This window comes from Leuciscus leuciscus (genome assembly GCF_965113295.1).
Source record: "Leuciscus leuciscus genome assembly, chromosome: 12".
Lineage (NCBI taxonomy): Eukaryota > Metazoa > Chordata > Actinopteri > Cypriniformes > Leuciscidae > Leuciscus > Leuciscus leuciscus.
The window spans coordinates 28739114-28765886 of record NC_138736.1 but is presented as its reverse complement, the minus strand read 5'-3'; the positions used below and the strand labels follow the sequence as shown (position 1 = coordinate 28765886).

Genomic DNA, 26773 nt, shown 5'->3' with positions numbered 1-26773 from the left:
ACGTGAAAAAAACAACATATAGCCTAGTGGAGTTGATCTCATTAAATGTCTAAGTAAACCCAGTGTACTATTTAAATCGATTGCTGGACATTGTAATGTTATTCTACATTTGTCTGATTTATGATTTAGCATTGTATTAGCAGTAGCACGGGCACAAGGCTACATTGCGCATGCGTCGAACCGTGCGAACCGCGCGACGCACACACGCACCGAACCGAGACAAGCGAACCGAACGGTTCGGATGTTTTTTCATGTACCGTGCCACCCCTAATAACTGCTTTAACAAACAGAAATACTTATTTGCCACTTATGTGCGCACTGCGCCGAGGATCTGTGTTCGTACATTTTTGCCACCAGTTGATTAGTTTTCAAAGAACATGATGTAAAATCGCTGAACTCCACGACATGTGACCCTACAAGAGTGATCACTGATAGGCTGTCTGAATGTCTGTCACCTACAAAAAACCAATCACGATTTAGAGATGAAAAAAAAAAATCATCCCCTGACTGACATTATTACTTTCTACTCAAGGACCTTGACAGAAATGTAGTGGAGTAAAAAGTACAATATTTGTCTTTCAAATGTAGTGAAATTAAAGTAAAGTACAGATACTCAAAAAAATGTACTTAAGTACAGTACTCAAGTAAATGAACTTTGTTACTGTCCACCTCTGGAATAAAGGAATATTGTAACTTTATGCCACTTTACATCAAAACTGTGCTTCTTACACAGTTGGTGTCACCGGCCCCTGAAAACTTGCATCAGATATTCTTAATGAAATCTCACCGCTGCGTCCAGAGCCATGATGCTGGGCTGCACACTGAGGGGTCCGAGTGACGATCCGGCCACTGGCTGGACCACCACCATCAGGGATGATACCGTCTTGACCGTCTCCACCTGCTGGTCTTCACGGGACACCTCCTGAGTGGCCATCTGAGAGAGAGACCGTTACAGTTCAAATAAGGAAAAGCATGTTGTGTGCTTTACTGTACTGCAGGGGTGTCCAAACTCGGTCCTGAATGTCCACTGTCCTGCAGAGTTTAGGTCCTACTTGCCTCAAAACACCTGCTGGAAGTTTCTAGTAAGACATTGATTAGCTGGTTCAGGTGTGTTTTATTGAGGTTGGAGCTAAAATTGAGGTTAAGGTGAGGAACTTACATTGGAAGTGAATGAGGCCATTTTTTAAAGAATTTAAAAGCAGAAATGTGAAACTTTTAATTTTTATAAAAGCACTTATATGAATTATTCTGTTGCATTATGTATTCTTGTGTATTATTTGAGTTGTAAAGCTGTTTAAAGCATCATTACTATCAGTAGTTTTAAGAGTTTTGGTGTTGTCATCATGGTGACAGAGTTGTAAAATTATATATCATTTCAGATTAGTTAGATAAGGTTAGTCAGTGATCTTTTTTTCACACTAAAATCATGTTGGCAGTCATACTGTCCCTGTCTTGTGATAGTTATAGATAGGGTAGGGAATATTATTTGCCTACTCTTTTTGTTATACAGGTTGAAACCCTCTTCACCTCTTGATAGCAATCAATAATAGAAGTGGTCTAAATATTAAAACATGACCATTTATCTTCTGTGGAAGTCTCAGGACCAAAAAATGTTCGTCCAATCATTGCAATCATTCATATGTTTCCATTCCTCCGCGCACCCTGCTCACGCAGACATCACACGACATCAGCGCAGCGCCTGAAAATAGTCCCCAGCTCGGTAACCAATGAGTCCAGCTGTTTTCAGGCGCTGTGTCATATCATTACACCTGCTGCACCCAAGGTACGGCAGCAAAGTTTCTTGATTATTACGCAGGAATGAGAGTATAGTTCCTAGCCATATCAGCCTAGAAAATCACAACTTTGCATTTTCCGTCGGTCTTAGTGCACGATGTAACTATAGAAGAGTCAAGTTTTAAATAGGAAAAATATCGAAACTCTTTGGTCATTTTTTTGAGAGAGATGCTAATGGTCATGTCCGATTCAATGATCTATGCTAAGCTATGCTAAAAGTGGTACCCCCAGACCCGGAGATCGGCTGAATGGATTCGAAAACGGTAAAACTCAACTGTTTAACTCTGGGGGAGTTGTAAAATGAGCCTATTTCCCAAAAAAAGTGGAGTATCCCTTTAAGTCATGACGTATCGAATACTGTTTCCAGGTCCAGGTGGAAACACCAAGGGTGACAGTGTACACCAAAGTCTCTGGGCTTCCATTCACTGCCATTGTAAGTGCCTCACAGTAACCCAGATTTTTGCTTTAATTTGTATTGAACCCAGGATATTGATTTAAATATCAACTTTGTCGTATATGTTTCAATTAAAATTCCCAGATGCTGCTTGACATCATCATAACATTTTAAAATGTAAGTGAGTTTGGTCATGTGATCTGATTAGCATCTTACATCGTTCCAGGTGGGGTCACTGGAAGAGGGTGGAGGAGGGACGATGCCCAGGGATGACACATTGAAGCCGATGGACTGACTCAGATTGCCTGAGACAGCAGCGCGGCCCAGATCGTCAGCAATGTTCTTCAGGGCCGCAAACTGTTGGTCTTCTGCAGATGGTTTAAACATTTTATAACATTGTATTGTGATCTAAACGTTGCATTTGTCATTTATTGTATTCTTGCTCTCACCAGTGGTGCTGTTGGTGGATGTCTGAACAGGGGGCTCCCTGATCTCCACCTGCACCGTCAGTCCTGCCGAACGCCTCCTTCTAGCATTAGTACCCTCACGGACGATGTTGGTGATTCGAATCTTGTTCGCCGGTATTTTAAGAAGTAAAGCCAGATTTCTTATCAGTTTATCCCCGAAGAACTCCGCCTCAGTCATGGCTGGGAGGTTGAAGGCCAGGAACAAAACCGGAGAGGTGCGGATTTGGACCGGCTCTGAGCCACGAAGAAGTATGTTCAGCATTTTGTAGTCCTGGTCAAAGAAGTTGGAGCCGTGACTTAAGTTGAAACTGGGAACATATTGCCCTGAGAAGCACAGAGAGGAATCAAAGTAAGAATTGTTGTTTAGGTTGAAAAATGGTCTTCTGGCCTGCAGAGGGAGCTGTATTAACTTGCATTATTGTGCTGTACTCTACCTGTATAAGTTGGCTCACGCAGAGTGTAGTCAGTTTTGCCAGCATTCCACTCAGCATTTGTTGGACCAAGCAAACTATTGTTAACGTACACATCCAGCCGCTGAGGGTTTGAGTAAAATACAGCAACCCTGACAGCCTGAGAACAACAGAATATTACTGTAGTTAAGGTTCTACTAAAATATATATTTCTATATAATTGCAGGTTTGCATTCACATTTATTTTGATGCAGTGTTGGATATATTTTGGCCATAATGTAGTTATTTATTTATTTAAGGATTCATTTCCAACTAGCTCAACTTTTCTGGATCGTGTTTTGTAATTGATTGATATTGATTCATCAGTCAATTTATTTTTAATATTTAAAATATACACAAAGTTCTGCGCAATTCAGAAAAAACAAAGTTATTTGAAAAAATCTTAAAATAAATTAGAAGACAAAATGGAAATAAAATAATGTATTTATAATAACATAATGCAGAATAATACCGATTAAATATAATATTCCTAATATGCCTTTTATTGTTCTAAATTGTGTATTACCTGTAGATGCTTACAGGTCAGTATAGTCTATTGTCAGTATAATCCATCTTACTAACCTCTGTAGGTCCAGCATTCAGTAACATAAGTCTCAGCTTCTGTGGTGTTGTGCTGGTGAAATAGATGTCAAAGGATTTATTAGTGGCCACAATGGCGTGGAAGAGAGATACTCGCTTCTGACACGTGTAGCCGGCGCACCAGCCGTGGTCTTGTGGGCCTGGAACAAGATATTCACAGGAAGATTAAAATTCAATAATACACAATGAAACCTTTTCTGCTTATATAAAATCCTAAATTATATTATGCATAAAATAGTAGGTGTTACAGGGGGAGGTAAGAGTCATACCATTCACCAAATCCACATATTTGTCCCCCAGGATGGCTACAGGTGAAAGACGCCTGGTCTCTGTGTCTGCATCCAAACTTTCGATGACCAGCATCCTATAGTTGAGCCCAAAGCACTTGTAGCTCTGCCAGGTGTTCATGTACGTACAGGTGTCTCTGATCACTCCTGCACAGGTAAAACAGCCACGTCATACGTTAAAAGCAGCTCCATCATTTTAAGTTCTCTCTCTTAGATCACTGTAAATGTACTGTACCTTTGTAAGGAGCGATTTGATTCACAGGTATCCGGCTGCCGTTGAGAGAGGTGAGCATGACTTTGGGGATGCGGTAATCGCCCAGTCCGTGTCGGGGATCCCTGTTCCACTCGTACTCGGACTGGGGCACCACTGCTCCTACTCCACCCAGGAAACTGCCATCCAGATCCTTCAACATCGTCTTCTTCTTAGCATCACAATCCATGTCCACACAGTCTGATGGGTTCACCTTGCTGAGATATAAGAGTGGAAAAAATGAACCAGTCACTTTTTGGTCACCCCGACATTGGTGTTCTCTCAGTCATAAATTTTCAGTGTTGCCTTCCTAATAATATTTCATAAATTTCATTTTTATTTTTCTAATACTTTATTAACAGAATGGATGTACCAAAACTGATGAACATTAACATTTAAATAGAATTTTTTTAATATAGTGTTAAAGGTTTCACGCCTTTTTATGCGTAGCCTGGTGGCCAATCTTCACTGATTTCACATTCTGTCAGTAAGAGCAGAGTGTGAAGGTTGAAATAAATGTCCAGGTACTTACCCAGATTGTATCATAAAACCACATATACATACATATATATTTACATATATACATATATATTTACATATATATTTACATATATATATATATATATATATATATATATATATATATATGTATGTATATACTGTAAATATATATGCTTGCCTTGCCTTGCATTATCATTGAACATTAAACTTAAGTATTCACTTAATCAACGTAAGCAATATTGACATATACACAAAATTGGAAAAAAGTTTGATGTGTACCTACAACTATACATTATTTAAAGGTTTTCTATTTGTTGAGGTCTGAGTTAAAAATAAATTATTTTGTTTTCCGTTCCAGATCTTTAACGTTTAATAGCATTTAGTTGGCTAGTCTCACACCTCCCTAATTAACAGTGTTAACTTTGTGAATTGACATTGACTAGCTTTTGGTTTACCCCAGATCAGGCCGGTGAATGTATGCCAGAGCGTCCTCTGTGCTGTTTATCTTGGCTATCCTCTCAACACTGATTGGATGTTGTAGATCCTCATTTCCCGGGTTGGTCATGAACATGTAATTTGTCTCTGTTGAGCACACATTCTTGAACCCAACAAAAGTTGTGTCTGGAAATAGAAACAGACAGTGTAAATAGATGCTTTTTTTTTGGTATAATGAAGGTTTTAAACTGAAGAGTCGTACACATTTCGAAGGAATGTGACTCACCAGAGACAGTCATTAGACCAGCTATGGCATTGTAGCTCATCAGTCCAGCGTGAGGCTTTTGTGGTGCATTATTGTGGTTAGATTCAAATGTTGGCCAGGAAATTCCAGACCTTCCACCTGTTGCACACAGAAAATGAGCTTAGAATAAGTACGGAAAATGGATCAATTACATTAAATAAAAGTAATCAGTAGTGCATAGGTTAATCTTTAATATGTATTGTACCATTCGGGGGGCGAGGGGCCCTGTGGCTTTTGCTGAGCTTAGCGTAGGTCATAGTTGTGGACAGACTGTCAAAACAGTTGAAGTTGGGGCTGCTGCCCACAATCAGGGCACCCTGTAGAGATGATTTTTAAAGAAAATTATAAAAAAAATGAACAGGATGAGAATCCTTTATTCTTTTAAGGCCAATTAACACTTTACTGAGAGATGGCGACCAATGCTGACAGTCACCAGATTACAGTATGTAACTTCACAGACACTTCACAGGTAACACACTGTCACTGACCCTACAAAGTGTCTGTTGCCGTCTGTCGGTGCAGTGTAAATTGGCCTTTAGTTTTGACCGAAAAGACATATAGTGCATCCTCACCTGTACACGGACTATTTTGTCAGAGTATGTGTGGCTGAGCGAGGGAGGACTGTAGATGAGAGGCATGATGCTCATTCCATTATCAATCAGGCTCACGTTAGAAACTAACACGTTCATGGATACCTGGAAGTGAGGAGAGGAAAACATTAATGCTCACCAGACCAGTACAGTGCATTTGTACTAGAAATTAACAATTTATCTGACCAATAAAACACTTGGCTTTGCAGTTACTGTAGGTTATTATTATAGTAGGAAGTTTGCAAATCATTTATCATACTTGAAAATAAATGCCAAAATCAAAGCTCCTCCAGACAGTGAAGCCCTGGATTTGAGAGCAACCAGCAAGTCCATCTTTATTCATGTAGAGTCCGTACAGACCGCCATGTGCCTCATTCTGACTCCATTGAGTCACTGAATTTGGAGATCCTTTTGACATATTGTTGGAATACATTAATAAATTAGTAATTAAGTTTAATAATCTTTAGAAAAAAGAAAATTTGATAGCATAGACAATTGTAATCTTTAGCAAAATTCCAAATATTTTTTTTCTTACTGTACAATATAGTATTGTGATGCCTAAATTCACTTGTATCATTTAATTTTTATTTATTTACATTTTTTCTTGTGTTGTGGTTTTATTTTTGAAAATAATTATTGGCTTCTATACCTGGGCATGGTTCACCATCAATTCGGAATCCAACTCGTTCATAGCCAGCAACAATATTCCCTTGAAGAATTGCATTGGTTGCCTCACTCACCTACAACATCAACACTAATATGTCAGTTCTTTATCTGGTACTAATCTATCAGCCTCTATCAGCCAGTAATACAATGGATTTTTTGACATGTACAGGTACCATGGTAATACTATGTTTTTTGAACATGTAACAAACCATTCTTGTACCTTGGAGTGCCATCAAAATGGAAAAAAATGAAAATGAATATGGTAATAATTCTCAACCATGTTAAAGAACAGTACCATGGTACTAGCATCCGATTACAGTACGTTTCTTTAAGGGTTACCTCAATGGCTGCATTCCATTCAAAGTTAAATTCCTCCACTCTGCCGTTGTACGATCCAGGCCACAGTGTCAGGGTAACCAAGTTCCTCCTGATGGCATTACTGTCACCCCAGACTCTGATTCCTTGGAGATTTGAATAATATTTGCAAAATAGAAAAGCGCTAAATCATATTACCAAATTCCATAGTGATTACATTTTGTTTAATAGTATTTTCCTTTTGTGCTAACAATGAAGCTGCCAATGAATCTTCACCTTCTCCAACGGTGTGATGGATCACGTTGTCATCAATACTCAGTCCATCTGTTCCGAAAACACCAATAGCAGGAGCAAAGCCATCATGAAAAGCACATCCCTTGACGTAAGACTCACCAACCACCTAAAAACATTGTGACAGTAAGTAGTTGAAAGGAATATGTGTGATAATCAGGAATGGGCACGTACTGTATCAAGACTTTCTCTCACCCCTCCCAGGTTATAAAACACCAGAGAGTAACGTGGGTCTGACAGGTCGTTCCATCCTTCCTGCCCGGTGTGGTAGAACTGAACATTTCTGATCTGGGCTTTTCCTGTGAGGCAAGTTATCAACAGCTTTAGTGAGTTTTCATTTCTTACATTGTGCTGAAAAGGTCTGATTAGCAAGTGATGTTATCATTTTGAAATATCATTTTGACATGAAGTTCTTTGAATATGACTGCCTGCAAGATTCTTTTTATTAAAACTACAAAAAATTACTATTCTTCTGCTTAATCTTATCTTCCAGGTAATTAAACCATAACCATGACTAAACATATACATTTTTTTACATAAATGTACATAAAATCAAATGTCTCATTTAATTGAATGCATCAATATATGTAACTGGTTTTGCATGTCATTCTTCTGAATTGTGTTTCATGAATGAGGCCCAATGTGAGTATTTTATAAAGATTATACCTCTGCAATTGATCCCTCCACTGGAGAAGCTTCCCACCAGCACTCTGGCCCCATAAGACTGTGTGTACATTTCTGGGGACTCCTGACCAATGATCTTGATGTTCCTGGTCAGTAAAGCCACATTGCCTGCAAGCTGATAACTTCTTGAAGTACCTGGCACACTGTAGCTCTCCCCTATATGACCAAATACATTTAATATTAATAGGGTTCATACAGATACTGTAAAATGAAATTCCGGGACTTTCAAGGACTTTTCAAGCACTACTTTTTTTGATTTTCAAAGACAACAATCAGAGATTGTCACTTATCAAACAATATCTTTATTATATTTCAAATTTAAAAAAAGGTAAATAGATAAAAATAAACTAATAAAACAAAATGGTACAAAAAAGTGCAGCACATGCAATGACTGTGGTTATTTTAACAATTGAAAGGATACTATGACAAAGACATCGCTATCCTTATTCAAACTGTTTTATTCCCTCATGAATATATGATTGACCTGAAGAATGAAAGCTGTATCATATACTTGGATATGAGCAATATCACTATCATTTATAGCCATGCGAAACGGCTCTATATCTATATCTATATCAGATGGGCTGCAGATGGGGAAATATTGTTTTATCGATAAAATTAAACACTCATTTCACATATATTGTCTTTCAATAATTCAAGCACTTTCCAAGTACCTTTTCATAAATATGGCTGTTTTCAATGGTTTTCCAGGACTTACATTTCAAAAAGTAAAATTCAAGTACTTGAAGCACTTTAAGCACCTTGTACAAACCTTGTATTAATTTAATTAATTGTAATTCTTTTAAAATAAATTAAAACATTTATTCAGAAAGCATGAATTAAATTAATCAAAAGTGGAAGTAAAGGCATTTAAAATGTAACTTTATGTATTTCTATATGTAAAAATGTATGAATTTCTGCTCTGTGTGTGTATATATATATATATATATATATATATATATATATATATATATATATACACACACACACACACACACACACACACACACACAAACGTTAATAAAATATCACACATAAATATTAATAATTATATATTTGTGTACCTATTTTTATTGATACGGCATAATGCCTATTTTTGCTATAATGGCATTATCTATAATCTAGGGGACTAACCGATGTGTGTGAATGATAAAGGCTGGTCCAGAGTAAGTGTGCGGCCATAATCTGAGATAGCAGTTATGGTGTGGATTTCTGTTTGCCAAGGGTCATAGCTGGTCGTGGACAGCAGGATCTTCTCCCCAACCTGGAGGAAATAAAAGTGTTTTATTCAAACCTAGAGTATAATGGTTCAGAGCACAAATGCATGAAATCTAAATGGCATCACCAAATAACACAAGGAGGTTAAATAGTTCTCTTAAGGTCTCCGTTTTAATTTTTATTTTTATAAAGCTTCTGACCTTCCAGTCCACAGGTTCCTGTAGAGAGAGAGTGCTGTTTCCTGCCTGGGACGTGCTAGCCAGCTTAGTGTGATACACGTTGTGTGGCATACCATAAAGTTCAAGAGATCCAAACACACCTGGAAGACAATGTTTCCACTCAAATCAACACTTAAGTTGGCAAACGATTGAGAGGAACGTCTCTGATGCATATACAATCAATAATGAGATTTCTTTATTTTTATTTCCTTTGATTTACCTAGAACTTTGGACCCTTGGTTTGGTCCAGATGGTAATAGCCAGTCTGGTGTGGAATGGCTTCCTCTCAGTATAATCTGCAGCTGACCTCTGAAGGGTTCATCAGGCCACCCAGCCATCAGACGTCCACCCTGATTGAGTCAAATGAACATGTATTGTACAGATAGATTTAGCGTCTTTAGTATGGACAGAAGTAAGTGAAATTAGCACACAGGACAGGAAGAGTCTGGTTCTGATTTGGTGTAACAATCCTAAGATGTCTATAGCAGTAAGATGCCATTTGAATGTAGTTATGTTCTTACTTGAATGGAGATGTATGTGGCATTCAGAACAATGTTATTATATTGAGAAACACTGCTGTTGGAGGTGCCATTGTTTGTGTCTGGAATCTCAAGAACTCCAACTATTTTCAGCTTGTTCAGGGAGGGGACTACAACATCTACAACCATCCAAATGCCTTCGAGAAATAATGGGACATTTTTTAATGAAACAGAATACCATATTGATAAATAGCTTTTTCTTTGTCTTTGCTTGTGATTTGTCACATTAGAGATGCTTACCAGCTGGAATGACCACATCAGAGCCTTCTTGCGGCACACTGAAGTTGTTCTCTAAACTTGACCGCCAAAATGATGTATTTGACCAGAGACTAAACACAATATGATATGTTTTATTAATAAAAGTAAAAACAGTAGATACAATAGATTACTATTATTATTATTATTATTATTATAGAAGCTTGATTATTATAATTATATGTTTTTTTAATTGCTGCACGTGTGTGGTAACATACACATAGTTTGCAGGTCTGCGGCCGGTTGTATTGGATGTGTTGGCTGTAGTGGCTACAGGACCAGTTGGAGAAATACAGTTGGGATAGTAACACTGATACACTCTAAAGTCCAACGATCTGTCTACAGCTGAGCGGTCCACACTGTTCCTCCTCCTCCGGCTGGTCACACGGTCTCTTCCAGACACTGTAGTCACAAAACGCAAAATCTTTTTTTTTTTTTTTGCAAAGTACTTAACAGCATGATACTGTATGTGCCCTCTTAAAATACAAAGAAAGCATAGATGTCTTGGGTGAAAAGACAAGTAGTTTTACCCATGTAATAGAGGCTTCTGGATGACTCGTTGAAGTACCAGTCCCCATTTACATTCACAGTGGGGTTCAGGAGCTGGGAGGAACCATTTCTGTCATCTATAATGCGGAAGCGGTCAGGTGTCTGAGTCAGGTTGTGATTCATGATTATATAATTTTCTGGCTGTCATGGAGAAAGAGAGACAAAAATAACTTGGTAAATAACCTTAATTGGATTAAATTAACCCCCCCCCACACACATACATAAATTAATGTAAAATTAATTTATTGTGAAAAATGATTTATACAAATCTGAACTGAATGAATGAATAGTAGTGGGTACTAGAAATGTAGATATAAATATTACAAAAATAATTTATAAAAACAGGTTTAATACACATATTTTTGTGCCATCTGAAATTTTCTTCTAGAATGATAATTTTTATCAAGCTCGTATATTTAAGTTCAGTAATTTCACTTAAATGGCAATGAAAATTACCTATTAATTGTCATTTAAGTGAAATTACTGAACTTAAATATACGAGCTTGATAAAAATTATAATTCTAGAAGAAAATTTCAGATGGCACTTTGAGGCTTTTGCATCAGAATTCTTCATATATAGCATCCTTTATATCAGTGTTTCTCAAACTTTTTCAGCCCAAGGACCACTTTATCTTCCAATTATTTTCTGAGGACCACCTAACAGAATCCCACTCTAACACGCCCCCCAAAAAACAACAAAATCGGAAGGATAAGCTAAATTTAAGTTTAATATGCAACTGTTTCAAGTCAAAAACTAATTATTCAAACACAAATGCAATGATATGATCAGAAATTATTATATGAATTTTATTTCATTTGAAAAAGTAAATGTGAAATGAGCTGCAACTTTTTTTCAGTCGGGGGAGGGTCACACAACTTTTGTATTCATGAAAACAGCAACATTTCAAAGTGACTTGTTTGGTGCATATTTTTTACATGTAGCTCCATGTAGCTCTCGCGGTCTCGGCCCCCCATCGCTATCAGATGCGTCTGACCCAACAAAAATCCAGTTTGGCGCCGTTTGAGTTTGACAGTGTGCGCGCACTTCAGTACGTGCTCAGAAAAAGTGCATCATGTCAGAACAGAACGCCAATGAAATGTTTACCCGGCAAAGCTTTAAAGCACAAGCAAATAATGAACTTTTGTGATTGCAACTCTACCGCTGCATTAACATGTGATGTGAATGTACATCGAGTTTTACAGTATTGGGACTGAGGCGCCAGAACTGCAGCTGATAGAATGTGCGCTGTTGCACGATACTACCATATTTTAGTTTCCATCCTTATTTTGTTTCCACAATAATGTTAGTGAGTAAATCTACTGAAATTGCCACCATAACAGTGGAGTGTGAAGTGTAAGATGTAGGGCTACCACATCTTTAAATTACTAAGTTAACATAATAAAATACGTACCTAGACCAAAAAACTAGTTGAGGATAAATTCATTAAAATTGGGCAATTCCAGCGTTATGGACGTGACATTTGCAGTCAAAACTTGAAATATAAATTCTCCGAAAATGCATTTAATACCAATATATTGAGACGTCTGTTTATATATCCATAGGCTACTCCCTTAATAAAGGAGTCAAGACATTAGAAAAATATCAGTCTACACATGCGTTTTATATTTAATATGAGGGAAATACACATGTGACGTGACACAAAAACTCTTTAACTTTTAGGTAGCAAAATATTTTTTTTGTAATTCTATGAATTACACTGCGCAAACCAAAAGTAATATACCCACCGGATGAAGAAGGGTCGGCCTCCACAGAACATAAAATATTCTTTTTATTTAATTTTTCATGTTCGCATTTATGAGGAAAAAAACAATGTTACGGACGTGACAGTTCTCCATTACGGACATGACTGCTCTGAAAGCGACTAAGGCCCCGTTTACACGATGGGAAAACGCAGATATTTCCCTGCGTTTTGGCCTGTCATTTACACGAAAACGCCGTTTTTATCCCAGAAAACGATTATTTCTAAAAACTCCGGCCAAAGTGGAGATTTCTGAAAACGCCGGTTATGTGTTGCCGTGTCAACTGGGAGAAACGGGGTTTTAGGTTCTCAAACGTCACATTATGCGCCAGAAAATGCTTACGTCATGTGAGCGCCCTATGTTTAGAGTTTGTTCCATACTGTCTATGAGTTTGTTTGGCTACTATTTGATCATGGATGCTGTTAAAGTGGTACTCATTTTTACTTTTGTGAAAACGCTTTTGGCCTGTTTGCATTTGCTTCGCTGTCTGTCCACACGAACGAACCTCGCGCCATGTCTATTGTTTTGAAAGGAACAGGAAGTCGCTCGTGCTATTCGTCGTTGTCGATTTTGAGGATTCTGATTGGCTTGCATGGCTTTATCCTTCTCCTTACACTGCCGCCCCTTTGTATTTATGCGGGTTGATGTAAACGACAACTTTTTTTGAAAACGATATTGTGTGCACGATGTTATTTTTGAAAACGGAGGGGGAGAAATATTCGTTTCTCTAAATACCCGGCTATGTGTAAATGTGGCCTAAAACTTTCACAGAGACCAAACAGAAAGCACAAAGTCTTTCTTTAAAGTGAATTTCGTTTTTTATTAATTGTATCTTAATTTTAATCAATGTTTCATCAACCACTTGCCTGGTTTTAATAAATAAGAAGTAAATATAGTAGAAAATAGATAATCATGACACGGAGGCGCCAGCGAGTGAACTGGACTCTCGTCTCATAAATGAACCGAAACTCAGCGTAAGGTAGGCTAGGCTACTTGCCTCACAGACCTGAGAAATATATAGAAAGCTTGAAATGTCTACTTTTAAACAGAACAATTCAAAACCAAAGAAAACAGACTGCTCTCTGCTTATGTAATCCGTATGAAATCTCTGGCGCATTCACTACTGCGAAGATCAGCAGTCGTTCTTCATCTTTGCAGTCGACACAGAAAACACTTATTAATAAACAATTAAAATGTCTCCTTGCTGTAGGCCTATTTGACATATTCATATCATTACTTTTGTCGGTTCTTTGTGACAGCTTTTAGATGCTTTATTGGCAGCGCCACCCACATGTTGAACGCATCACACCGCATCAGCACCGAAAACATGTTTTTTTTTTTTTTCAAATCGTGATACGAACCGAATCGTAGGTTTGGTCTATCTATCGTTACAGCCCTAGTAAGATGAGAAAGCAGGAGTTTATGGTTGTAAAAAAACAATGGCTATCTGAACATCTTTGCCAAGCGCAAACCAGAAGTATTCAATAAATTATCGGGGAGGGTCATGCCAATCATTTTGGAGGGTTATAGAAAAATGTATTGCTGGCGAAGGGAGGGTCATGTCTTTTTTTACTACAGATCTCAAAACTCCTCCGGTAGCCCCTTAAATAAAAAAATGAACAGTCTCTTAAATAAGTGACGATTTTATAAACACTTGCCTAGTTTAGGTCATCTTTTCGCGGACCACTAGGGGGCAATGGCGGACCACTAGTGGTCCGCGGACCACACTTTAAGAATTACTGCTTTATATCATAACTAGGGCTCCTGGACAGCAAATAGTTAAACCCCTGATGTAAGTCGAAATAAACTTTCTGGGTTTCTTTTTTTTTCTTCTTTTTTTTACCCTTATGGAGTTTTGCATAATAACTATTAACTATTCTGTGACAAGAGCTGCTTAACGATTATATAAAGGAAATTGTCATTTTGTGTCCCACAGATACTATAAATAACAGTAAATGGGTTTGCAACAATATAAGGGTGAGTATATGTTAACACAATTTTCAAATTTTAATTTGAAAGCATATTGAATTATTTAGTAACATGTAGTGTGCACACTTTACCTGAAAACCGTAGACCCTTCCATTGTATGAGATGTTAGTGATTTGGGAAGCACCATCAAAGTACCAGTTATAGGTTTGGCCGGTGGGCAGCATTGCCATCCAGCCATATGTGTGGGTCACAAGTTTTTGAAGGAAAGGAAGCATGCATGTTCCTAAAGAGAGGAATGACAGTAAGACATGAGCTGTTGATTTTCTATGTAAACATGCACTAGAGTAGACGTGTTTGACCATTGCGCTCGCATCTTGCAGCGTGTCATGCATGACATTCTAAAAATGCGGCACTCAAGCACTAATGAAACTAATTCGTCTTTAGACCTAACATTTCTTTCATTCTACTGCCCTGTTTCATGTTGAAAAAAAGAGTTCTTTGTGAATTGCCCCTAAGATTTTTCATAAACTAAAGTTCCCAGAACATTCTGAAAACCAAAAAAGTACAGAAAGAATTATATAGAAACATGTCTAACATATGCTACACATTTTTTTCATGGCTCAATCGCCCAGATTATTTCATCCTACCAAATGAGTTGGTAAGAGTCACATCTTTAGCTTGAAGTGAAGATGGTGAGGGATTGAAGACGACCAAGCGGTGGAAGTTAATAGTGTTGTCACACACTGCAGCAGGGACGCCAACACTCCACTCTGTTCCCGGAAAGCAGTGTCTCGGGTCGAGCAGGTTATTCCTTGGTACCACCTTGTAGCTAGCGTTCCCTTTGCAAAAATATATTCATTATTTATTTATTTTTATGTTAATGTTAATGTTACCAATGCTTTGTCAGTGTAAAGTTTGAGTTTTATCATGCCAATAAAGCTAAAACAATATCCTTTGTATTTAGATATTGTTACACGGATAAAAGTTTTTTTTTTTCAAGTTATCATGTATCTATATATTGTAATATCTAATGTTTCTATACCTGTCAGGGACCCATCAGTATCTACTAGCGCCACCTCATGCTCCCATCTGAACCAGGCCTTGTTGGGCGATTGATAGAACTGGATCCCACTGAACCTCGCGCTCCAGCCTCCACAGCGGAACATGCAGGTTCCAACTATTTCTGCCACTCCGACAGCGGCACACGATGGACGATCGAAGTTCACAAATTTTGTGTTGATGACACTCATACCATCGTCCAGGGGCAGGACAACACCACGAGCGGTGCAGTAGTCGCTCCCCAGCCCCAGCTCATCCACATGACCCACCATAGTGCTGTTGACCACGGCCGCCCCTCCATTCAGTCCCCATCCGCTGACATACGGCTGGATGATCCTCTTGGCCTCCACTCCTGCCTTCTCATTATTGACCATTAGGAACTCGCTGAACTGAACCGCTCCTACGTTCACCCACTCGGCACCTTTCTCGTTGTTCCAGGAAGTGAAGCGACGGAAGACCGCTGGCGCTGGTGTATAGGAGCTGCAGCTGCCAGTACGCATTGGGAAAAACTCTTGGAAGATCCACAAGCCAAACCAGCCCTGTGAATGCACCGTATTGTTGAAGAACTCTCCTAGTGGTACTCTTTTCTGACAGATGTTGGCGTCATACGAAGGACCGTCAGGATGATCGTGCATGCGGTACCAGAAGCCGAAATGTGTCCCACCAGCCGCGGCATTGTGCCTAATGGTGTTATTAGGGTTGGTGACCCAGTATGCAGCTGGAGTTACATCATCATTTAGCAAACTGGTGCTCTGTTTTACAAATATCGCCAGGTTGTACTGCAGAATGTTGCCGGTCTCAATGCCATCCTCAATAAAGAAGGCTCCACCCATGATATTGTAGATGACATTACGTTCCACCAGCAGGTTGTGGGTGTTGTGGATGGTGATGGCACGGTTGTAGGACTGGTGGATGCCACATCCACGCACGTATGACTTAAACTTAACATCACCCATTAGATGCCAGTGGATTGGGTAGCGTCCCAGACGGAACGCCTGTCCAACATTGAAGAGCTGAACGAAGACAATGACAAACATAATGCCATGATTACATTTCAAGGAAAATATTTATTCTTAAAGGTCTCCAAGAGTTTTGAAAATATAATATATATATTTTTTTTAAACAGTAAATTAACATTTACCTCAACATATTCAATTCTGCCAATAGCCAGATTTTGGTTTGGTTGTGGTGCGTGAAACATGATGCAGCCACCAAACTGGTCACTTCCTACTTCTTCTCCAAACCTACCCTGGAAACAAGTCTGGGTGGCAAATTCCCCTGTAAGAAAAAGCATTCATAAAATTAGAAAATTGCCAATCACATGACTTTTAGCTGTCTGTCTTTCCATCCACAGCTAAGGAAATAACATCCAAACCTGTGTTGAATCCATCAGGGCAAGCTGCAATCTGATCATTCCACTCCACATTGTTGGATCCACGGACAACAATATTTCTGGTAAGAAGGCCCACCTCTGCTCTCGCTTCAAAAACTGTCCCATCAGGCAGTGTGACAGACACACCCAGATGAGTGAATCTCAGTGGTTTGGTCAGATTGAGGGTCCTACCGTCAGCTGAAACTGAGGCAATTCTCATCAACTCATTCTCACGCTGACTGTGTCTGTGAATTCAATCAAAACACATTTTTGATTATTAGCATTAGCACTGACAACTTTTTTTGCATCATTATTTGCATATTTTTATAGCATTTAGCATATTCAATTTGAGCAAGAGGAATTTAAACAATAAGTTAATAAAAAAAATGTTTTACCCCAAAACAAATTGAATGATATCACCTAAAAATGCTAAAATGTTTATGTATTTTTTTAAGTTAAATGAATTCATTTGGGACCATTTTATAGAGAACAATTGCAGCATTTTTCATTTCCTTTGCCCTTGTTCCTACACTGATGTAGTTCAGTTTCTGTAGCAAGTCAGTGGCTTCAATTAAATCAACCTGAAATTTTGCTGTAGGTTTGGGCGGTGCATCAATACCTATGCCCAGTGGAAGCGATGACAATTTCGTCGCCAGTCTTCCATGTGACGGCATCCATCAGTGTCAGCGTGTTGGAGCCGTTTTGTGCAGTCTGAGAAAGGCGAGTCCACGGCATAGGGACAGGGATTCCTGGAGAAGTAGGATTGTAGTTAAGCCCTGAACAAAACCTCTCACTGCTGGGAAGTGATTACTTCTGTGAAGCCCAAAAGGGGCTCTCTGAATTAAATGAGCCTTCTGGGTATGTTATGTAGGTCATCTCTATATTTGTGAGGATCACTTCATTTTGTGTTTCTGACTTTGTGACCTTTTAGTTGCAAATTTTCTAGTACCTCTGAGGTCTCTGTTACTTTAGTCAAGTTACAGACAAAAAATGAATAATAATAATAAAAAAATATTGTTTAAGGTACATCTGTTCAATGTTTATGGTTATGCATTTTGCAGATTATTTAATATTTGCACTACCGTTCAAAAGTTTGGGGTCAGTAAAAACATTTTTTTAGTGCATTCACTGGAAAACAGAACGTAATCAGTATTAATTTACGTTCACTGATTCTGGCTTCTCTCTTTACTGTCTCTTTCTTCTCATGTGAACTGAGTAGGCTACACGCTTATATTAAAAAATATAAACTTTATTTCTATTCAATTTTCAAAATTATTTATAGCCTACATATTTCTGTCAAATATTGTGTATAGTTAACAGTGAGTGGTGGTTTCAGACATTATTTTATTAAAGTGCATTTGTCATTGCCGCACTCGTACTGACTCTTATTCTGCCTGACAGAAAGAAAGAAAAGCTCGTAGCTTACTGAAGGCTGAGCGGTTTAACCAATCAAATGAAAGAGGCGTTTCAGCGCCGCCCACGTGTGCAAATGAAATATCGAACCCATAAACCGATTTGTAAACCACTAACGAAAAATGAAAAATGGAGCCAAAATCTAATTTTTCGTTTTTTAAACTAAACTAAAAAACAAATAAGCGAGCTGGTTTTCATTTCTCGTTATTCCATTCCAAACAGGAAATGAAATGATCAAAAAGTACACGGACCCAGATAGTACCCCAGCGCCGCATTGAGTTTTTGTCAAAATTCCTGTTTTGTCAAGTATCTTTGTCTTAAATGAGTTAAAAATTGTTAAATGAACGTAAAGAAACGTGCGTCAAGTCTTAACGTGACAAGAGCCTAATAAACCTGCTGCTGTCTGTTATATTAATCAAAGAACAAAAGACAAAGACAAATCACTCACTGCTCTTGACTGAATAACTTTTGTAGCTTTAATAAGGATTAATCGATATTCAATTTATAATGTATGCAGTGAAGACTGATATTTGAAATTTTAAGCGCTTTTAACAATGTTACATGGGTCAAAAACAACGAAAACAAAACTTTTTTTGTGCATTTTAGCAGGGCGGGTGAAAATCTGAACCAGCCCGACTGGGCCAGTAGAAAAAAACATTAGCGTTGAGCCCTTATATATTGAAGGCACAGCTAAATGTGACACTTATTACAATGTGTTTATGTGAAAATTGTTTCAAGTTCACTTAAATTAAAGTAGTTATTTTTAAATGTTAAAATTTATAATTTTCAGTTATACTATAATGTTGAAAGGCTACAATTAATGAGTAAAATTGAGAAAAAATATTCGCTTTAATAGAGACATCAATATCAGTACTGGTATTAGTGATGCTGGCATTCATTCGTAGTGCTTAGTAAAAAGATGCCTTAAATATTTTAAATATACTGTCTTAATGTTGTAAATTATTTTGGAGATTCAATGTGATGTATTACAATATAAAAATATATTAAAAACTTTAATGTTAGGTGCGATTAATCGTGATTAATTACAGAAAAATGTGCGATAAATTAGTAAAAAAATGTTATCAATCGACAGCAAAAGGCATACACATGTATGCATGCATGTATGTATGTATAGACCAACTCTAAATAAAGCTACATTTTCAGCATCATTACTCCAGTCTTCAGTGTCACATGATTATTCAGAAATCATTTTTAAATGCTGATTTGTTGTTCAAGAAACATTTATTATTCTGAGAACAGTGGTGCTGCTTGATATTTTTGTGGAAACTGATGCAGTTTTCTTTGATGAATAGGAAGTTCAAAAGAACAGCCTTTATTTGAGATGCAAATCTTTTGTAACATTATAAATGCTTTTACTGTCCTTGTTGGTCAATTTAATGCATCCTTGCTATGAATACAGTATTAATAAAAAATAAAAAAAACATCTTACTGACCTCAAACTTTTGAACAATAATGTATATTAAATATATATTTACTTATTTTATTTATTAATTTGATAAATATTTAATATAATATATCATGTATATACCTAAAAATTTGAACCTAAATAGTGTTGTTTATTTTCATACCATGCAGATCCAACACCCCTTCTCTGACAGCCAGGGTCTTGGTGCCATAGACAGGAAGTTCTGTAGAACGCAGGTGTCCATGCAGTGTGATTATGGCCTTGTGCTGGAAGGGGGCCTGCTCTGTTCCGATCTGCAGCGCTCCACCATCTGTGATCAGAATATTCTCTGCCTGTAGCTCAATATCTGCCTCATCAAAAATCAGTCGCCCACCTAAATAGGAAAGAGACATTCACATTAACTGAGTGTAAGTGTACCAAGGCTTTGTTTAATAAAGGCAGTATTTGTCTAAATGAGCATACCCTGGATAAGGAGCATCTTAAGAACTGGGGTGCTGGTGTCCAGGAGGATGGTCTGGCCAGGAGTGATTACAGCAAACATGCCCTCCTCAGGAGGGGAGAGACCACCCCATGTATAGGGAGACGACCATACGTCAATGTAGAAGAAGGTAGCATTATTCTGAGAGAGTGGACAGACATTATTATATTATTGATATTACAGACACATATATTATTATTGTTATTAATTAATAATATATATATTAAGAATAAATAAGTATTTAGTTTGTCACTGTGCTGTTTAAAAAGGTCAAATATATTTATGTCATGTTTGACGTTACCATTCTGGCAATTCCTCTGTTCCCCAGCTGAACTCGCACTTGAGTTTCTTGGGATCTGCGCTGAGAGTTGGTCACACAGATGATTTGCGATTCACTGGCTGACTGGACATCGCAGACAGACCCTGCGATTGTGATGGTGACATCAGTGACATTTGAGCTAAAGGTGAGATGGGGAAGAGAAAAGCCAGTGAAATTGAGAAAGTAAGTAAAAGTATTCTGTCCTAATTTTTTTATCCTCAATAGGCTTTAATACATTTGAGATAGTGTACAAATTGTATGGTCTACTTTTATTGTCAAAAGTTTTGAGTGACTTTCAATGGAGGGACAGAATATCAGTCAGTATCTGGTGTGACCACCATTTGCCTCACGCAGTGTGCAACACATCTCCTTCGCATTGAGTTGATCAGGTTGTTGATTGTGGCCTGTGGAATGTTGGTCCACTCCTCTTCAATGGCTGTGCGAAGTTGCTGGATATTGGCAGGACCTGGAACATGCTATCGTATACGCCGATCCAGAGCATCCCAAACATGCTCAATGGTTGACATGGAATTGTGTACAGATCCTTGCAACATGGGGCAGTGCATTATCATGCTGCAACATGAGGTGATGGTCGTAGATGAATGGCACAACAATGGGCCTCAGGATCTCATCACGGTATCTCTGTGCATTCAAAATGCCATCAATAAAATGCACCCATGTTCGTTGTCCATAACATACGTCTGCCCATACAATGACCCCACCGCCAGCATGGGGCACTCGAGTCGGTTACGAGGACGGAGCTGCAGTCAGGTCGAGACCCTGATGAGGACGACGAGCATGCAGATGAGCTTCCCTGAGACGGTTTCTGACAGTTTGTGCAGAAATTCTTTGGTTATGCAAACTGATTGTTGCAGCAGCTGTACAGGTAGCTGGTCTCAGACGATCTTGGAGGTGAAGATGCTGGATGTGGAGGTCCTGGGCTGTTGTGGTTACACATGGTCTGCGGTTGTGAGCGGACGCCTTTGGAGACGGCTTATGGTAAGGAAATGAACATTCAATTCACGGGCAACAGCTCTGGTGGACATTCCTGCAGTCACCATGCCAATTGCATGCTCCCTCAAAACTTGCAACATCTGTGGCATTGTGCTGTGTGATAAAACTGCACATTTTAGAGTGGCCTTTCATTGTGTTCAGCCTAAGGCACACCTGTGCAATAATCATGCTGTCTAATCAGCATCTTGATATGCCACACCTGTGAGGTGGATGGATTATCTCGGTAAAGGAGAAGTGCTCACTAACACAGATTTAGACAGATTTGTGAATAATATTTGAGAGAAATAGGCCTGATGTTGGCCTAAAAAATTTTGTATATTGAAAAAGTCTTAGATCTTTGAGTTCAGCTCATGAAAAATGGGGGCAAAAACAAAAGTGTTGCATTTAGAATTTTGTTCAATGTTCAATTGTTCAATTTTTTATTTGTTCAATTTTTTTTTAAACTAAATTAAAAATAAAACTGAAAATATAAAAATAAAAGCCAATTCAAATTATTAATAAAAAATATAATAGTATACAGTATAAAATAATACTAAAATAAAACTGCTATTGGCTGTACAACACAAAAAATGTATATTTAGAAACAATAATGCCACAGTGAAAAATGAACACTCTGTATCCAAGCATGATTGTAGGACAATCAGCCACAATGTAATTCTGGTCTGTTCTGCACCTGAAACCTGTGCCGGTAATTGTGAGTCTGGTGCCTCCAGCGGTTCCCCCTCTGCGTGGTGAAACGCTGGTGATAACAGGGGTCAGAGAGGATCTGTAAGTATAGCTGTTCGTGAGGTTGACGGTGTCACCTCCATTCATCACTATGACTGTGCAGGCCCGCTCTGCTTCACTTCCTGCAAGAGACAAAATCATTCATTAAGATACAAGCAGGCAGACTGATAGTCTTTATTTCAGTTTTATTCATCATTGACTGACTTCTGGTCAGTTAAAGCATTTCTGGTTCCCTTTCAAGGGAACTCGCGTTGCGTCGAATTGACGCTATGGGGAACGCTTTGCGTGATGACGTCTTGAAGCACATGTAAAATCAGTCCAATGGTGTGGCGGAACGTCAGAGGCAGGTGACGTCACGTACCAGGAAGCTATAAAAGCCGGCCCGAAACAGAAAACGGAAGCTTTCTGAGTCTTCAGTTGCGCTCTGTGTGAAATCTGTCTGTATATTTGGTGTTGTCTGTCTATATCATATATATATATATTCAGTATGGCGAGCAAGCAGCAGTTTAGAGTGTGTGTCCATCCCTGCCCGCGTTATTTAACGGGACGTGATACTCACACTCTTTGTGTTGTTTGTTTGGGTGAGGAGCATGCCCAGTCAGCACTCGAGGGTGGTGACTGTGTGCATTGCGACGCGCTTCCATTGCGTACGCTCCGATCCCGCTTGGCTCGGTTCAATCCCGATCGCGTTCCCCAGGGCTCTGGTCCCGCCGCTGCCGAGGCACGGCGTCAATCACAGACCTGGGGTTCGCAAATGGATCTATCAGTGGATGTTGAGACGGGCTCTGCCTTATCTCAGCCTCCTTCTGATAGATCCAGTGCCTCTCATCAGGGTGTGGAAGCACGCGTTGCGGTTTCTTCCCCCCCGATGGAGGCACCAATACTGCAATTGTCCAGCTCTGAGGAGTTGGACGTTGTTAGTATTGACGCTGAGTCTGAGGATTCGCCACCTCAGTCTCATGCGTTTGAAGAATTGCTTGATGTTATCACTAGAGCTGTCGAGCGATTATCTATTGAGTGGCCAGAAGATAGGCAGGGCGCTCGTTCGAAAAGCAAGCTCGACGAGCGTTTCCTGCCATCTCGTGCACAGCCTCAGCGCAGAAGCCTTCCGTTTTTCCCCGATCTCCACACCGAGGTATCGAGATCGTGGGGGAAACCAGTGTCATATCGAGTGTATACTGCACAAACATCACACTATTCATCCATTCACAATTATAAAGAGCATGGTTATGGGGAAATGCCGAAGGTGGAAGAGACGCTCGCGAGCTATCTTTCTCCAGCAACGGCATCTTCTCTGAAGGCTCCTGCACTTCCATCCAAGCCAGTAAAATTTACATCTTCTCTGGTTCATAAAGCTTATGCCGCCGCCGGCCAAGCTGCAGCGTGTTTACATACAATGTCTATAATGCAAGCTTACCAGGCTGAATTATTGGGTGATTCTGAAGAGGGCGGGGGTATTAGTGCTGATACTGTGTCTGAACTACGTGGAGCCACAGATTTGTCTCTCAGGGCCACCAAGGAGACGGCTAAATCCATCGGCCGCTCTATGGCAGCCCTGGTGGCCACTGAGAGGCATCTGTGGCTCAACTTAAGTGACATAAAGGACAAAGAAAAACATGTTCTTTTAGATGCACCAGTATCCACTCAAGGGTTATTTGGAGATGCAGTTAACAGTGCTGTAGCTAAATCACAAGAAGCTTCAAAACAGGCAGCTGCACTTCAGAAACTTCTCCCCCGCCGTTCTTTCATTGAGGCTGCTGAGCGGGAGCAGCCTCACTCATCTAAAAAGAGCGCTGAGCACCGTGCCACTCAGAAACAGAGCGTTTCCTCCCGTGCTCCCCCACAAAAATCTGGGCGCTCTCAAACCCAGCAGTCTTTGAGGGGTAAAACGGATCTGCGGACCGTTATTACCGCCAAGAAGGCTGCTGGGAAAAAGTCCTGATGTCTGAGGACTCAGGACAAATGAGGGTAGTCCCCCCCGAAGCAGAGCGGTTAACACCTCTTTTCACGGTGCCCGTCTCTCTTCTGTGCCCTCAGGGGACCGTTCTGCCAACCCTGCCGCCTCCGGTGTTACAGGGCGCAGCGGTCTCCGGCGAGCACATATCTCAAGGTCCACCCGGAAACGTAGTGGCCTCGGGATGCCCGCCCCCTCTGAGGAGGGTGCTAGAGCAGTCTGTTCGGTCGTTCCCTGCTGGTGCGCCGTTACAGGGCGACGAACCGACTACTCAACAGCAAGAGAAAAATACGGTGCCCGTCTCTCTTCGGTGCCCTCAGGGGACCGTTCTGCCAACCCTGCCGCCTCCGGTGTTACAGGGCGCAGCGGTCTCCGGCGAGCACATATCTCAAGGTCCACCCGGAAACGTAGTGGCCTCGGGATGCCCGCCCCCTCTGAGGAGGGTGTTAGAGCAGTCTGTTCGGTCGTTCCCTGCCGGTGCGCCGTTACAGGGCGACGAACCGACTACTCAACAGCAACACAATCCAGAAACCAGTCTCGAGAGGCTGGTACCTCTAGTAGAATCTTTGAAAGCGTGGAAGCTACTGTCAAATGTTTCTCGTTGGGTCCTGCAGACCGTGGGAAAAGGGTATCAGATACAATTCTAGAAACGCCCACCTCGGTTTATGGGGGTCCTGCCCACAGTGGTGGGCCCCGAGCAGGTTCTGGTTATGGAACAGGAAGTAAACACTCTGTTAGAGAAAGGGGCCATAGAATATGTACCTCCCTCCAACAGGGAAACCGGGTTTTTCAGCCGGTACTTCATAGTTCCAAAGAAGGACGGGGGATTGCGTCCCATTTTAGATCTTCGAGTTCTGAATGAGTCAGTCATGCAGCTCAAGTTCAAAATGTTGACATTGAGACAATCGTGCCACAGATCAGGTCCGAGGACTGGTTTGTCACGATAGACCTCAAGGACGCATATTTCCATCCGTCCGTGTCATTGGAAGTTCCTGAGGTTTGCTTTCGGGGGCAAAGCATACCAATATCGAGTTCTTCCATTCGGCCTGGCTTTATCACCCCGCACTTTCACCAAATGCGTGGATGCAGCTCTGGCGCCTCTGCGCCTCTTGGGTATTCGCATCATGAACTACATCGACGATTGGTTGATTTTAGCTCAGTCGCATCAGATGGCGGTTCAACATCGAGATGTTGTTCTCGCCCATATGAAAGAGTTGGGGTTACGGCTGAACGCCAAGAAGAGTGTGCTTTCTCCATTTTAGAGGACCACTTTTTTAGGCGTGGTTTGAGATTCAGTGTCGATGCAGGCGCGCCTGTCATCGCCACGCTTAGATTCCATCCTGGCAGCTGTGAAAAGTGTAAAGCTAGGCCAGCTACTCACTGTTAAACAGTTCCAGAGACTGTTGGGTCTCATGGCAGCAGCTTCCAACGGGATACCTTTTGGACTACTGCACATGAGGCCCCTGCAGTGGTGGCTCAGGACCAGAGGATTTTCCCCGAGGGGCAACCCATTTCGCACAATCAAGGTCACGCGGCGATGCCTACGTGCCTTGGTTATGTGGAAGAAACCGTGGTTCCTGTCCCAGGGCCCAGTGCTGGGAGCTCCTTGTCGTCGCAAACTGCTAACGACGGATGCTTCCCTCGCGGGTTGGGGAGCGATCCTAGGGGTCGCTCATCTCAAGGTCTGTGGGAAGACCATCATCGTTCCTGGCATATCTATCGCCTAGAGATGTTAGCTGTCTTCCGGGCTCTGAGGAGCTTTATCACAGGTCTCAGGGGACACCATGTGTTAGTGCATACGGACAACACGTCGGTAGTCGCCTATATCAACCACCAAGGGGGTTTGCGCTCACGCCCATTATCCAATCTGGCACGCCATATCCTCTTGTGGTCCCGGGGGAAGTTGCTGTCACTCAGGGCAGCCTACATCCCCGGGGTCCAGAATATAGGAGCAGACACTCTGTCGAGACAGGGGCCGAGGCCCGGGGAATGGAGGCTCCACCCCCAAGGTGGTGGAGCTGATATGGACGGAGTTTGGCCAAGCATAAGTGGATCTGTTTGCGTCTCGAGAGACGTCTCACTGTCCACTTTGGTTCTCCCTCACGCATCCAGCTCCTCTGGGACTGGATGCTATGGTACAGACGCGGCCGAGGCTACGTCTGTACGCCTCCCCTGTACGGAGAGAGTTCGCAGGGACCGGGTTTGCCTGCTTCTTATAGCCCCGCGCTGGCCGGGCAGAGTATGGTTTCCCGATCTTGTGTCCCTCCTCGACGGGCATCCTCTGGAGCTACCCGTCAGGAGGGACCTTCTGTCCCAAGCAGGGGGCTCGATTTTTCACCCCCGACCGGAACTGTGGAACCTGTGGGCTTGGCCTCTGAGGGGGCCCAGCTCATAGAGTCAGGTCTCTCAACTGAGGTTGTTGAGACCATTCTACAGTCCAGAGCTCCCTCCACGAGGAAACTTTATGCCCTGAACTGGAGAGTATTCACCTCTTTGTGTAGTGACCGTCGGTTGGA

At 40.7% G+C, this 26773-nt stretch overlaps 1 protein-coding gene across 1 annotated transcript in view; it reads right to left on the bottom strand.

Moving 5' to 3' along the window:
• Positions 1–26773, bottom strand: part of LOC309510555 (fibrocystin-L-like) — a 58508-nt gene that overhangs the window by 2395 nt on the left and 29340 nt on the right. The window contains exons 41-74 of the mRNA XM_082185391.1: positions 22251–22421; positions 20546–20702; positions 20229–20385; positions 19930–20139; positions 17547–17676; positions 16931–17172; positions 16697–16833; positions 15539–16568; positions 15144–15335; positions 14628–14779; positions 10788–10947; positions 10476–10659; positions 10243–10331; positions 9985–10139; positions 9684–9813; positions 9446–9564; positions 9162–9291; positions 8010–8183; positions 7539–7642; positions 7329–7452; positions 7077–7198; positions 6721–6811; positions 6331–6479; positions 6054–6176; positions 5687–5798; positions 5464–5580; positions 5198–5363; positions 4227–4459; positions 3974–4138; positions 3687–3844; positions 3090–3225; positions 2638–2979; positions 2405–2556; positions 788–934 (exon numbers count right to left, since the gene is read on the bottom strand). Coding sequence (XP_082041517.1) covers positions 788–934; positions 2405–2556; positions 2638–2979; positions 3090–3225; positions 3687–3844; positions 3974–4138; positions 4227–4459; positions 5198–5363; positions 5464–5580; positions 5687–5798; positions 6054–6176; positions 6331–6479; positions 6721–6811; positions 7077–7198; positions 7329–7452; positions 7539–7642; positions 8010–8183; positions 9162–9291; positions 9446–9564; positions 9684–9813; positions 9985–10139; positions 10243–10331; positions 10476–10659; positions 10788–10947; positions 14628–14779; positions 15144–15335; positions 15539–16568; positions 16697–16833; positions 16931–17172; positions 17547–17676; positions 19930–20139; positions 20229–20385; positions 20546–20702; positions 22251–22421 — 6160 coding nt within the window. The remainder of the gene's footprint in view (positions 1–787; positions 935–2404; positions 2557–2637; positions 2980–3089; positions 3226–3686; positions 3845–3973; positions 4139–4226; positions 4460–5197; positions 5364–5463; positions 5581–5686; positions 5799–6053; positions 6177–6330; positions 6480–6720; positions 6812–7076; positions 7199–7328; positions 7453–7538; positions 7643–8009; positions 8184–9161; positions 9292–9445; positions 9565–9683; positions 9814–9984; positions 10140–10242; positions 10332–10475; positions 10660–10787; positions 10948–14627; positions 14780–15143; positions 15336–15538; positions 16569–16696; positions 16834–16930; positions 17173–17546; positions 17677–19929; positions 20140–20228; positions 20386–20545; positions 20703–22250; positions 22422–26773) is intronic.